The sequence below is a fragment of the Melozone crissalis genome, unplaced genomic scaffold (assembly GCF_028551555.1).
Source record: "Melozone crissalis strain CALT ecotype California unplaced genomic scaffold, PUWL_Pcris_2 ptg000005l_1, whole genome shotgun sequence".
Taxonomy (NCBI): Eukaryota; Metazoa; Chordata; class Aves; order Passeriformes; family Passerellidae; genus Melozone; species Melozone crissalis.
In genome coordinates, this window is record NW_026535783.1 from 21,892,917 (window position 1) to 21,907,965 (window position 15,049).

Sequence of the window (15,049 nt, forward strand, 5' to 3'; positions counted from 1 at the left end):
CCCTCTGTCACAATCACAGTGATGACAGAAAACCTCCCTGGACATCTGTCTTCACAAGAGGCCTTTGGACCCACCCATGTTCAAACAACCACACCACTCCTGTTTTCAAGTTATTCACCCATGGCTTCTCAAAACCCACCAGACTTCCAGCAGGTTAAACTAGGGTGAATGATTTGCTGCTATTTTGTAACATCATCCTCCCACCCTATCCAGATGAGATTCAATAATAGCATGCAAATAGCAGTGAAAAGAACATGGAAAGGACAACTCCCAGCTCAAAAACCCCCAAACCTTAGCCAAGCCAAAAGTGTCTACAATCTTCTACTTTCGTGGGGATGTTAGGGGCAGGAAGAAGTGCTCTTGCTGAATCCAAGGAAGAAAGGAACTCCAAGCATTCTTGAGAAAAAGAAATTTTTGTTTGACTCAGATATCTGTCTTTGGAGGCAGTCTTACCCTCTCCTTTCTTCTGCTTACCTGCACTAGTTCAAGTATCAAGCAGGCACTAAGGAAAATATATGAGTGGATAAGCAAGCAGATGCTTTTAAATGAAAAAGTTCATGCAGCCTGCTTTTCTGTTTCTCACTACAGTTCTGCAAATAAAACCAAATCCATCTGTACATTCGCTTGCTCTCAAATACAGTCAGAAAAAAGACTGGTTTTGTTCAAAGCCAGTGGATATATTCAAAACCTTGGTCAACTGGCAGACAATGTAATGTTTATTCGTTCTGCCTACCCCACTTTCCACAGCGTCCACACAAAACTAGCTTGACAGTTCAGGTGGTTTCAGTTTTACTGAAAGCAGTGTCATAACTCTCACTTCATTCTGTGGAGGCAGGATTTGTTCACTTGTTTCTCTTCCCTCTCTAAGCAAGGAACTGCCTATTCCAAGCAATTTTTTGCTTGGGAGCATAAAATCCAAGCATCTCCTCAAAGCAAGAGATGTTGAAAACACTGGATTTTGCTGAGCTGACCCTCCACCCTCCATTTTTTCCCTGCCCTAATGGGAGAATAGCATCCCTTGAGTTACATTCCAGTATGGTAAAATGAAGGATATGTATCTCTGGGTTGTTTTGTTTTGCGGGGTTATTTTTTTTGCGAGTGAGTCTTTTTCCTTTGTTTTTTTCTTTTTCTTTTTCTTTTTTTTTTTTTTTTTTTTTTTTTGTTCCCCCCCCTTTTTGTTTTTCCTTTTCGTTGTAGAGGCAATTACAATGACGAAAACAGCGCCAGGAATTTGTTGTTGATATATTTTACATTGTTAGGATAACACAGAGTTTCCTGGAAAGAGGTCCCAAGTTTTTTATCAGCAAGATCCCACCTTTGCTCACATGTACCCTTCTTGATGAGTTTTGTTTACTATCAGTGATTCTTGGTAACTGATATTCACATGAGTGACATTTCTCTTCAAAACAGTCTCATATGGAAAAAACCCACCTGTTAGCTTAGGTATTTATAACAGTGTACATGTGTGGCTATTATCTGTAATATGGTCCAGTCATTTGCATTGGATGACTATCTTATAAAGTGTTGACTTCACAACAAAAAATTGTGCCTTGGTTCTTAGTAGCCCACTGCTTTTGAAATGAAGGAGGCATCATTTGAATGGTACCCTACAAATACTTCTCAGTGCAAAAATGCAGAAGGTGTTTTGTTTTCAGTTATAGGAAAGGTTCCATAAAAACATACCATTTCTTTTTTGCCATTAAAAATGCATATGCTTTTTGCCATGAACAAGAAAAGCATTCCAAGAATATGCCATAAATACAACTTTTGTAATCTACCAACCTGACTGTAGCACTTTAAGAGCCTTAGGGATGTATCCTACTTTAAGAACTTATCCATAAAACACTTGGTACCCCTTACATGTTACAAATTTCATACTGTACTTCAAAGAAGAACCTTATATACATTGTGACTAAAGTACTATTTATTTCATAATCTAAACAAACACTGGAATACAGTCTATGTTTTTCTACTTTCCGGCAGACTTTACAAAGAGATTTTTTTTTTCATAATTGAAACAATCTGCATACACACAGAACATGCATTCTCTAACACCAGTAATGAAGGTAAGAAGAGTCAGTTTCCCTCATCTTCCTGTTGCCTGTGTTAGAAAAAAATACTTTTCTTTTTACTGTAGTTATGACAGTGTGGCTAAGGATACAAAGACTAGAGCACAGTTTTACTCCCTGCACAGAAAATGTTCATCACAAGCATGCTGATGGTGATACATATTACATGTCTATTAAATGATAGGCATATTTTTATCCCCTTTACTCCCTTTTTAAAAATACTAAGTGGCTACATGTAAATGCAGTGAAGCAGGTATAAGCTTAATTAATCAGAGTTGATTCAGACTGGCACCAAGATGCAGCAAAGTCCGACAAAGTCTCAGCAAGGCTTTCTGTGGATCACTGATGGCCTCTTCTGCAAAGCAACCACGTTCTACTTTTTCAAAGCAGAAATCAAAGGCTTTGCAGCACGGCCAATCCTGTGGGCAGGGCAGTCTGCGCCGGTATGCCAGGCCCCCTGGAAAAGATGCACTTGTAGTCCATTAGTGTTTGAGAAAACGTGAGTGGGTTACCTTCCCTGGGGCCACGCCTGCTGCTCTGTGTGGGCCAGGGGCTGGCCGTGGTGTCACACCACGGAGTGGTCGTTGCTGTGCACGCCAGCCAGGATGGTGTGGTTCAGGGACGAGGCCGAGCGGTCCGAGCCCTCGGTGGGGCCGTTGGCGCTCTCGCTGCGCTGGCAGCACAGGATCTGCTTGAACGTCGCGCTCATCTCCTTGTCCCGGTAGGAGTAGATGATGGGGTTCATGGCAGAGTTGAACTCTGCCAGGAGCAGGAAGAATTTTTCATAGGCCAGGACATTGCACTGGGGACAGCAAACGTCAAGGAGCAGCAAGACTAATCCTGGGGTCCAGCAGATTATGAAAGCACCTAGAAAGAGAAAGAATGGACAAAACACAAAGTCTACGAATATACTAATATACCATTACTTGTCAAAATTCCACAAGAACCATCCAGATAGAAGCAGCAATGGTTAATTTTCTCTTTCAGGATCATTGTTCCCACACTCTCTTTTCACTGACCCAATGAGAGGGATGCCTTTCAAAGATCTGTAAATGGTTATGGGCAGCACATCAAAAGAGCAAGACACACCCCTAAGCCCCAGTCCCAGCCCCCCACCATCTGAAACTCTGCTTGGCAAATACATTTACATTTAAAGTTGATAATGAGGAACATTTTTTCCCTTCAGCTAGAGACCTCTGACTAATCAATCTCTTGATCAGAAGAAACAATACTGCAATTTACATCTCAAACTAATAACAACAAAGAAAACCTTTCTGTGAGTGCTGAAAAAGAAAAAGAGAAAGAAAAAGAGTGGTGCAGGCAGCAATTCTCAAGAAAAAGAAAGCCTGGTTCTTGTTAACCCATTTCAGCCCCATTATGTAATGGAAAGTCCTAAACACACATCCTTCTTGCACTGAAATGCCGTCCTTCAACGGATCTACTTCTTTTCTTAGGGGTCTATTCAATCAAAATTCAGAGGCTCATCAGGCTTCAATAGTGTCAAAGCCACAGAGTCTTACACAGATTAAAATGCTTCCCCCCTCCTTTCTCTGTTTTCCAAAGCTCTGAGGAGAACAAAGCCCATAACAAAATTCAGAGCTCAATGCAGAAATTAAGTCAAATGCTTTGTACTTTATTGGGAGTACTGAATTAAAGGAAGATTGTAACTCCTTGCAGGAGTTACAGGAGGTTAGAGAGGCTTTAAATATAAGCTCTGCTGGGGAAGCCCTTACACACCAGTCATGTCAGAACAAAGACAGGGCTCCTGAGATTTTCCAGGCTGCTTTACTGAGGTGGAAACCAAAATCTTATCAACACTGAGCAGGATTAGCACGGGCAGCAGCAATAAGGACTTCCCAGCACTACGCTGAGAGTGCTGTTTTCAAACTGGTTCTCCCATCGCTGTGGTATTTATTTTTTTATATACTGCTCCTGTTTTTATTACAGTGATGGCCTCTTGCAGTACTAGCACCTAAGTCAATTCCCACACCAGGCAGACTTTGCCATGCCTGCCAAGAAGGTGCCAGCAATTTCCAGCTTGGGCAGTGACAACTGTAAACTGTGCAGTTTGGACAGCAAACCCAGGTAGATCAAATAGAAGAAGATTTTCCAAAGGGTCTGCAAGACTGCAATACACACCAGGGGACAGACACACGAAATCACACACACAGGCTTTTTACACACCAAAAAGCATCCCTAAACTGAGTTTGCTTGCAACTAATGGTGCCCCTCAATGCCTATCGCTTTGCTGACCAACAATGCTCGTCAATGGAAAGAAGCTGGGGGATGAATTGCCAGCTGCCAGGTCAAAGCATTGAGCTCTCTCACCAAATGACTTTGTTAGGGTCCCTGGCAGCAATTTGACAGCATGAGGATGAAATTCTCCCAAGCTGAGGTGGCATCAAACACATGAACCCCCTTCATAGCTTTTTGTCTTTTTGCAGCTCTTTTGGATTCCAGCAGTCCTAGAAAAGAGTACTTGAAACCCATGCAAAGGACTAGAGGCTTTTGTCCCTTCCTTTTACCTGTTGCCATAAGAGTAGAAAACTGCATTTCTTTATTTGCAGCATTGTCCATGCTGATAGAATCTGCCCCCTGCACAGAAAAGCTCTGCTGAACTGCTTTTTGCAGAAACAAAGTCATTAATTCAAATTCAACAACTCACTGTTGAAATTGTGCATGTTGTGTTCAGCCTCCTAGCTAGTAAGGCAGCAGTGCACTTTGGTTTAGCTTAAGCATGTATTTTCTTCTCTATAGGCTGCCTTGGGAGAACAACATCAGAGATGGGAACACTGCGAGTCATGGGATCTACAGTGAAGGACAAAAGACAATGACAGCATCCTCACCAGGCCTGTAGCAGAAAAGTCCAATGTGGAAACAATGGAGCTAGCAGGAAAGCTCTCATAGCATTGTTCAAAGTTGCAATTGAAGGCTTCCAATTTTCCATTTTTTTTTTAATCTGTTGCTAAGGAATAACAGAACATTCTGTTGGCATAATTTTTGATATGTTAGAAACAGCCACAAAAAGGTCTATGGTGAGGCAGATAGGAATTTTCTTCTGAGAAAGTCCCAAAGTCATCCAGAAAAATCCCCATGCACTGCACTGCACTGCACTGAACACCTGTCTCAGATGGAGTTCCTGAGCCTCTCTGGGCTCCTCAGTATCTCAGACAGGTCTGATAACCTATGTGCTGAGGCTTGCTTGGCTGCACTCAAGAAAAAGTGGACTGTGGTTGAGCAACCAACTAACTGCTCTGTGCAGCTCAGGCTACACTGAAAAATGATAAAAACAAGAGTTGCCTTCCCACCCAGCTCTGGAAGGAAGTCACCATTGTGCAAGTTGTCACCCTTCTGCTCCTAGCAAAACATCCCCCCATGCTAATGGCTCTGGTAGCTTACTAAGTGCTTGTAAATGGTTACACAAAAATGCCTCAGCTTTGATCATTTTATTTAACTGTTGGTACACTGGAAAATACTGAGAAGCATCACTCAGGTAAGGATATGCTTGAATTAGGTACAGAAGAAAACATAAATGTCAGACTCTTAATACTTCAGATTTAGGAAACTTCATCTGGTTAAACATGGAATTCTTTTTCTGCAAGGAAAACAAGGATTGATTTTTTTTTTCCCTTCTTACTTAGAATATTTGTTGAAGTAAGCTGGAAGTGAAATTAAATTCTTCACCTCCCAGAAATCTGTTGTGAATTGACTTCACCAAGAATGAAGATCTAAAAATACCACATTTAATAAAACCGAGACATCCAAAAGCTTCCTGCTGCCATATACTGGAGAGCCTTAAGCATACACCAAAATACTGATGTTTTTCTGCTCGGAATCAGAACTGAGAGCAGTCTGAAGTACAGTATTAGTAATTTCCAGGTGCATCTTTACATTTTACAAACTTGGTCAAACCTAAATTACAATAACATACAAAGCAGATCTGTTGCATTCAGTTACTTGAACCTTTGTGGATATGCCAGAATCGTACCAAATTTATGTCTTTGGCACTAGGAGAGCCCAACACACTTGAAAAAAAGTGCAGACTTTATGTCTTTGGGTGGCTGAAGAGCACTGTTCCCTGGACAGAGAGCACCTTGCGATATCACCGCCAGCCCTGGCAGTCCTTCAAAGGTGATGGCACTGCAAGAAGCTAAACGAGCTCTTCAGTTGCAGCAGAAGGAACATTCCCATGGAGCACGGCCAAGGTCTGTCCTGTGGGTCAGGCCACTGAGGGCTGGGTGAAGAAGGAATCCCAATCAGGCTGAATGCCCATCAGGGGTGAATGGCTAGCCATTAGACAGGAAAGCTTGAGGCAACCAGAAAAATAGCACATCTTAAAAGATTGAAGGGTCCCTACAGACTGAGAAGCATGTTTTACAGCAGGAATGAGTTACAAAAAAGCACTTATGACCTAATCTAATTTTCTGCTGAGGTATGATACCTCTTGTCACAATAAGAAATGAAAGTCTGACTCCTTGTGCATTGTCTGTCTTGCAGAGCTGTGATAGAAGTCCACTGGAGGCTTTCCAGTGTCCATAATATAACTACATCTCATCTGTCTTGAGCCCTTGTCTGGTGCAACAGTGCAGATTATGTTTCCATGGTAGCTGGATGTTGGAAACTCTTGGGTAAATGAGACAAGGCCTCACAGTAAGGTTTGATTGCAAGAGACTAAAAACTATTGTAGGCAGTAGGCATATGAAACCAGCCATGATAAATCACACAAAAATCAGTGAGAGCAAGAACAAAAGAGAAAACAACTCCAAAAACCAGCAGCAGAAAAGAAATAAGCTACACAAGAATAAACACTGATGAGCTAGTCACTCATTACTAGGATACCAGACTGGATGGCTACTCATCTCATGAAGCTTCTTGTGTTAGCAGGCAAAGTGTTTCCTAAGCAGCACTCTTTTTTCTTTTTTTTTTTTTTGTCTTTTGCCTTGGAGAGCCCATGTCTGTGTTTATTCTGTGAACATTTGTTTTCCTCTAACTCAAAAAAGCAAAATAAAAGAAGCACTTCTGCTTCTGCTAAGTCATACACTGCTGTCCTTCAGAGGCTCCAGAGGGATATAGCTCTTGTCAATGCACACCTATTCTGAAACACCCTTCTTCTCTGCCTTAACCACACTGTGTCCCTTTCATGTGCTCTCTTCCATTCATCTTGTGTGTTAACCCTGATATCTGGCATGGGCTCACACTCACCCTGCAAATTCCTCAGTCTATGTGGAGAGGAAAAATGTTGAAAGGGCCTCTTTTAGGGAGTGAGAGAAGAAGAAAAAAAAATCTCTCCTGTATTTGCAGTTTTTTAAGGATTACAGGAATAGGATACGGAACTAGCATATCAAAGACAGAAAAGCAGAAAAGATGCATTCCAGCTGAACTGCAGGAACGTTTATAATCTGCTGCTGTTGCCCGTCTACTCTTGTCCATCTGCTGTCCTCTCCAAATCCCCTCCTGCCCTCAGAGTGGTACTGGTGGCAGGCAGCTGCACCCCCTCTTCCTCTGGGACAACAGTGACTGAGAGAGGAAAGGGCATTGAACGTCACTGTTACCACTGCTATCACAGCTACCAGCAAGGGAGAAGAGTGCTTCTGCACTTGGTGCAGGCTAAATGCAATGCTCTGGGAGAATGATTTGTTTTAATTAACAAAACCATAGCCAAAAAGGGCTGCAGAAGTGCCTGGCATTTTCGACATTCTGATTTAATCCCACCCTCATCAGGGAAAGCCACTTGCTATGCTAGCTGAGGTGCAAACTCATCAGCTGCAACACAACTGCACTTCTTCATGTCCTAGCCATCTGTAAACTGTATTAATAGTCCTTCTTATCACACTGAGCATTGTTTTGTGCATGGCTTGAACAGAGATGAGTACTGCAAGTATGCAATAGTGCCTGTTTACAGCTGTGTACTGTTTTCCCCTGACACAAACATGACAGCATGAAATCTAAAATGAATGAATGACCATAGATGCCAAAGATCACAAAGAGCATTTATCATGCTCTAAACATACAGAGTGTAGATGCGATTCTTCTAATTCTAGTCTGACGTAATTTTTCCCACTTTTGACACAACACTATTACAATATATGCTAATAGTTCTTGGTAGATGAAAACACTGTTGTTGTTTTTTGTATTTTTTGCTGGAAATATTAACATAGAGGTAATGTTTGCTTTGATCCATGGAATTTTCATGTGAAGAGATAAAATGTGACTACCACATTTTGATCAGATTACTAGATTTAATTGTTTGCTAAACTTGAAAAATTCTGAAGAACTTGATATATGAGCGGCTTGCCTCTCAATCCACAGACTCCAAAAGACTTGAGAAGGATGACAGTGAAGGAAAGTCCTTGAAAAATACCCCTGGTGGGGGAGAGCTGCCTACAGGGTAGAGGTAAGGATGGCCATGCTCAAAAAGGTGCTATCAGAACAGCTTCATTTATTGAAGGTGTCTTTATTTAAGAAAGCTGTATGAATTATGAAAGAGTGATTGATTGTAAAATGCTGCCTTCTCTGACGTGCCTCTGGGAGACTTTAACACTATGAGTGCCTTTGTGTTTCAAGCCAAACCTTCATCTTGTGAGGCTGTGTGTGAAAGAAAGAGGAAATATCTCCAGAAAGAAAGATGTAAAACAGTGTAAAACAGGAAATGAGAAACAATGCAAACTTAAAAAAAAATCTACATTAATATTCATGCAATGCTATCTTACATATACTTTCCTAAGATGATTTGAAGCAAAAGGATGTGAGCACATAAGAGAAAATACACAACTAGAGACCATATGAAAGAGGCTGTGTGATACGAGTTACTATTTTGTCTTTCATGACAGTATATATGCCCCATCCCTATGGATCTGTGTTCTAGTCTCCTGGGAGCTGAGCTGCTCTAAATGTGCAAGTTATAGATAAAACCCTATCCTCAGCTATATCAAATATCTTAACTCTGCATGAATTCTGTAACTGTCAGGTTTGGGAGATTTTTCTGTCTACTGTACCCATGCTTTGTAAAGAGATTTTAGAATAAACTGGTTAAGCTAGTATTGCATCAGATCTGTGATTCCCTACTTTTCCACAGCTACATGCACATGCACAGTCCAACCCCTTGCTGAGTCTTGTTTTGGGAATTTCAGCTAGCAAGTTTGGCCAGACTTTGTACAAAATAATGGCAGGATTGTGTAGGAATAGAGAAATCATGTCTTGCTCGAAAATGTGTTTCCTCTTCTCAGCAGGAATTCAGAATGTGTCTGCTTCAAACATTTGTTCTCACCTTTGAAGGTGCACAGAATTTTTGGTGTTTAAGGCATGGCTATCTTTGTCAACAAATCATCCCTTCTCTGAAGAACCCATCTGCTTCCACCTTCACACATTTGTCTGGTTTAAAACATGTTAATGACTTAACATGAAAGCAGCCTTGGGGCTCTGCCTGTGCTCTGGCTGAGCTGGGAGGACCAGCAAGCCTCGAACCCAAAGAGTTAAATCCTGTGTATATTGCCATCACCTCTTTCTGGGCCTTAATATGTACTATTTCACGTGTGTCTTTTCATCTATCCAGTCCTCATCACCTTATTTCATTTCCTAAAAAATAAAGTAAAAAAAACTCTTTCTAGGGGGACACACCATCTTGACTACCAATGGTACTTCTGCTGGCACCTAGACTCCTTTGCTACAGGCTGGCCTCTGCTCTACCTGCTCTCTTCCAGCACTCACATCATCACATTGCCCCTATTGAAAAAGACATAAATACCTTGGTGAAATCTTTAAAGTCTTTCTTTTAAACCAGACACACTTTGGCACTTATACCTGCTACACAAAGGGTTAACTGAAGAAACATCTGACCTAATATGGTGCTACAGCATTAGCCAATAATCCCTCTGGCATCGCTGGCTGCATGGCCACCATCTCTGAGCAGCATGGAGATACACAGACACAAAATGCCTGTGGTCAGTAGGTCTGCATCTACAGTGATCATATCTTCCCTTAGCTCAGAGTGAGCCAACATCTTTCATCTTCTCTCCCTGCCTCACTTTGCAAATCCAGACCACAGGTGATGAAGAGCAGCTTTCCCCTCAGCCAGACTCCCAAGTGGCAACTGTGGGGATCTCTGTGACCTTGCTCTCTGCAGCACCTTGTGCTTACTGCCCCGAGTGCTCACTGGCATGTGCTGGAGGCAGGGTATACTGACATTCAGACTCCTGGCTTTCCTTCTGGAGATCCTATCTGCTGCATGGCGTCCCACCTGGACACCACCAGGTGGTCCTTCCACAGAGCCTGGCACCAGATGTGGATGTTTCCCATCCCACACGGTCCCCAAGCACTGTGGTATCCCTGTAGCACCTGCAGCTTTGACAGTGTGAAACAGCAAAAAGGCAGAAAAGACTGGGGAGGACCAATAACTAAAATAAAACTAACTGAAGAGAAAATGAAACTGAGCAGTAGCAACCCACCAGAAGTGATCTGCTTATTTCATGGGTACTTGCCAAGCTCTAGCCCAGGTTAACACCTGATGTAATTCCCCACCAGATGCTTGCAGTCTTGCAAGTGGGTGTACTGGTTTTTGGCCAGCTGATCCAGCTGCCCTCAAGTGTTGCACAGCTGACATCTCTGAAGGAGAACTCCAGTGCTAAAGCAAATGGAGGAGACCAGGAGGGTTTCTCAATTGACATCTGCAAACCAAAGGTGTTTGAAAAGCCCTCTTTTAGAACGTACTTGTAATGGTTTTAAAGAACAAATTGCACAGAGGAATGTGCAAAACGTATTCTAAAAATAAAAGCTTAATCCTGCTGTGATTTATCTGTATCCATTTGAATCCCTCAACACAAGAAAAATGGAATTTGCTCCTGACCTAGTAACTGCAGGAGAGAGATGGTGCACTGCCCCTCTTAAAAGGGAGAAACTAAGGCTTTTATCTATAGAAAGCATTTTAGACAAAAACAGGAAGTCATTAAATGCCAGTGGTCAGCATTTCAACTGATTTCTAAATCCATAAAGATATGTGAAGCTCATGTCTGAATAAAAGCTTGGCTGTTGCCAAAGCAATCTGATTATTTATCTCTGTGTAAAGAAAAACAGTAGTCCTCATGGAGTTTCTCTGTTGCCAAAAAACCTGACACACAGAGGAAATTTTGGTGTCTCTTTCAATTTTCTGGGGTTCTAGACAAGTCTTTATGTTCTAACTTGAAAACAAATACTCCTACAGTCCCAAATCAGTGCTGGTAGCTTGGCTGGAAAATGAACACCTAAGCCCAGCTGATAACAGGCTCCTGGTACTGGTCTCCCTAGGTTGCAGGAAAAAGAAAAGCAGGCAAGAGATATCTGGGGAAAACTAGAAGCAAGAACCACAGAATCCCAGAAAGACCTGGGTTGGAAAGGCCCTTAAACATCCAATTCTAACCTCCCACCATGAGAAGGGATGCCATGCATTTCATCAAGTTGCTCAGAGCCCTGTCCACAAACTCTTCCAGTGATGGGACAGTCACAATTTCTCTGGGCAAACTTTCCAGTGCCTCATCACTCTCATAGTAAAGAATTTTGTCCTAATTTCTAATCTTAATCTACTTTTCCATTTAAAGCCATTTCCACTTGTTCTATCACTCCATGCTCTTGTAAAAAGTCCCTTTTCAGCGTTCTTGAAGGCCCCTTTCTGGTACTGAGAGCTGCTGTAGGCTCTTCCCAGAGCCTTTTCTTCATCAGGCTGAACAAACCCGATGCTCTCAGCCTGCTCCAGCCCTCTGATCATCTTGGCTCTTCTCTGAATGTGCTCTAATGGGTCCAATAAACAACCTTTAGCTCATACCTGGTGACCTGTTTCCACCCCCTTGTCCAAACTCGGTTAGGATTCTCTTTAGCGGCCCTGATTGCTCATAGGAATGACTTGGGACTTCAGGCGGGGGTCACCAGGTCTCCTGAAAGATGAAGATGCTTCTGCAGAAGTGAAGGCTCACTGCAAGAGGTGGTGCGAGGCCAGGGCAGGACAGCCGGCACATGCAAGCAGGGCTTGCAGACTGGACTCTCCTCTGCCTGCTTCTGCAGGGTACGTGTAGTGTGCTTGGGACTTACTTGGGTGTTTCACTGCTGTTTTAGCAGCTGCAGTTTCCAATCGCAGAAAAATAATTCACAGCCATGTTGAAAAAGCCCTGTTCTGGCCACTTTTCCTACAGAAATCCATATAACTTCTGTGGTACTCTGCTACATAGTCAGAATGCTATGCTCAAACAATACAGCATATTTAGCAGATATCAAACAACTTTGCTATGTGAGATTGTTTAATTGTATTTTCCTTTGTTGTTAAGGACATTAAGTGTTACTGGTATTATGTTTGGATAAGCTCCAGTTGCAACACAAGATTCCAAATGAAGCCTGGGTGGATGCAATTTAATATGTAAAGGACTGCCTTGATTCTTACATAAGATTAAACTAATAATATTAGAAGAAAAATATTAGCCTCTGTCGGTTCCCTTAATAGGAATAAAACTATTTTATTTAACATGCTAATACCGGACTCTGAGTAGGAGAAAGTGTTACCAAGTGTTACCAGCTCTACCTCAACTGCAAGAAAACTGTGTGTGCTTTTAATTTATATAGCCATACTAACATTTATCTGATTATAGCTATCTGGTTAAGCTGTGGTAGACATCCTTTGAGGGAACTGCATTAAGATCAGTCACACAAAGTGATTTTAAGAAGCAGAATCCATGCTGACAGCTGTGCTTTTCAGAAAACGAAGAGAACAAGCTCCAAATTGAAATGGGTAACAGGGTAAGCCCCTAAGGATAAGGGAATGCCACTCTTGGATAAACCTGCTCGGGAAAATCTGCCTGCCTTAGGACAAGTTAGAAAAGCCTTTCTAGTCCTCACCTGAATATAACAAATCAAGCTACTGCCTTAAAGCAAAAGCAGCCTTGGACAGACTGCACATGAATGGCACTATCACCTGAGTTGTCTGCACACCTCACCATCCAAGCTGTGTTAAGGTAATGCAGACATTATTCAGGCTATCAGGCCATCAAGGAGGCACCTACAAATGGCACTGCCAAAACAGAGGGGAGCAGACAGATGTGGCATTGCATATCACAGGAGAAGCACTGAGTAGAGAACAACCTGTGTTTTGATTGTGGGAAGTACATACTTACAGATTGTCAAAAGGGTAAATTCTAGGTTTTGGCACTTAATTCTACATGTACCTGTTAAAAATTATCTAGATGAGGCTGGTATCTAGGGCAGAAAATATAGGTTTTGTTCTGCATTTCCACACTGTGAAGATGAGACATTGTTTAAAGGGATGCAGCTACCTTTTGGCTCTCACAGATTTCTCTGGATTCCCCATTAAGATGCTTGCTGTCTTGCTGCATAATTTCAGTGTGGCAACAACAGTATTTTCCATACATCAAATGAGAAATTCAGTGAATAGGACTGGAAATGTTTAATTGCTGCTGATGGATTCCAGGGGCAGCTTCTCTGATGCTTCTCTAATAATTTACCATATCAGAATCTAGATTGATTTAAAATTTTCAGACAAATACAGAAGAGAGCTCTAATAAAACCTAGTCTCTCTTTCATGTCATATCATCAAGAATCACACTGCCATGCATTATCTGGGGGGAAAAAGGTTTATCTTCAGCTAGCTCCTTCTCTCAGCAGTACACACTGGTGTAAAACCCTTGTAGTCATGAGGGCTACACCCTCATGACTACAAATGAGGGCATCCCAGTCTCATCCACTTAGAGGATTAGTCACTAAAACTGCTCCTGGGTTAGACAAGGGATGTGTCTTCTCCCTACTCCTTCTCCCTTCCCCCTACAACTAAGCTTCCCCAAAATCACTGCATTTGTTGGAGAAGTGAGCTTGATTTGGCTTACAGAACAGATCCTTGTGTTTCCATTGGCTTATAGGAACAGTCTTCTACCTTTGGCAGTCTGCTCTCCTGTTCTAAATTTAACCTCTGCTAAGAAAAGTATGGCACCTAAAAGTACCCAAGAGTAGTGCTTGGACTGTGCTAGCACCACATCCTTGGTTGCTTGGCTTAAAGATTGCCATATAAATAGCCTCTGAAACCACAAAAAAGCACACTATCGTGCTTTTTTGAAGGTTACTCAGTCTGCGTATTTCTGAGGATGTGACTCCTTTGACCTCTGGCAGACAGTTTGCTCCAGTGTCCCTATAAAAGACTGTAGGTTTTGGCTATATATAACAGGGGACAACAGTGATGAAGTTTAAAAAAAAGGTGCTAAGTCTCTTAACTTTCAGTTCCCTTACTCCCACCCTCTTATGAAAGAGCAATTGAATAGCAACAGAAAACTGAAATAACTGTCTGTGCCAAAAGTGGGCTGACTCCCAGCCACCTTCATCTCTTTCAGGGGTGTTCATGAGAAGTGCCAGACAAAGGTCATTTAGATCCAGCCCCCCTCTACCATGCAAGGAAAGCAGAGGTGTTAACACTGGTGCTTTCTCTGCAGCATGCCTTCCTTGCTGCTTGGCTTTGTCCTGGGTTTTCTGCTGCTGGCCACGAGCAGGAGCTCCCACTGAACTCTTGGCCTCTCTAATGAGGCTGTCAAAGACAACAGTAATCATTCTCTTCTGTCACCTGTCCTCAGCCCAAGGGCAACGCAAACTTGTTTCTCACAGTGATGCAGAGAAGAGATGCTGCTGCCAGGGCAGAGCTCATGGCTTCTCTCACACAGGGGCTGCTCCCCATGGATCTGCCAGTGAATGTGCTGCTTCTGCAGGGAAGAACTTGAAATCTCTTCCCTTTTAGCACTCTGTTTGCCATGGACTTCAGTCCTCAAGCGATGAGGGATTTATACACCATCCAAAGTAAAATCTTTGCCAGCTGAAAATTACACAATCCAGAATTTTTCAAAACAGAAAAGACAGTTTAAACAACTCTTTAAGAGGCAGACCAAGCTGATCTGGTAAAAAAGCAGATCACCATTATGTACAGCAGGGTAGAACTCTACTTTTAAAAATAACCGCTAATAACAGTT

General features: G+C 42.3%; 1 protein-coding gene across 2 annotated transcripts in view; it reads right to left on the bottom strand.

The window, feature by feature from the left end:
- Window positions 1–1,125: 1,125 nt before the first annotated feature.
- The window catches only part of LPAR1 (lysophosphatidic acid receptor 1), a 68,023-nt gene continuing 54,099 nt past the window's right edge, over window positions 1,126–15,049 (bottom strand). For both annotated transcript variants that reach the window (XM_054288780.1, XM_054288789.1), the window contains exon 4: window positions 1,126–2,936. In XM_054288780.1, the coding sequence (XP_054144755.1) occupies window positions 2,635–2,936 (302 nt within the window). In that variant the 3' untranslated portion in view covers window positions 1,126–2,634. The remainder of the gene's footprint in view (window positions 2,937–15,049) is intronic.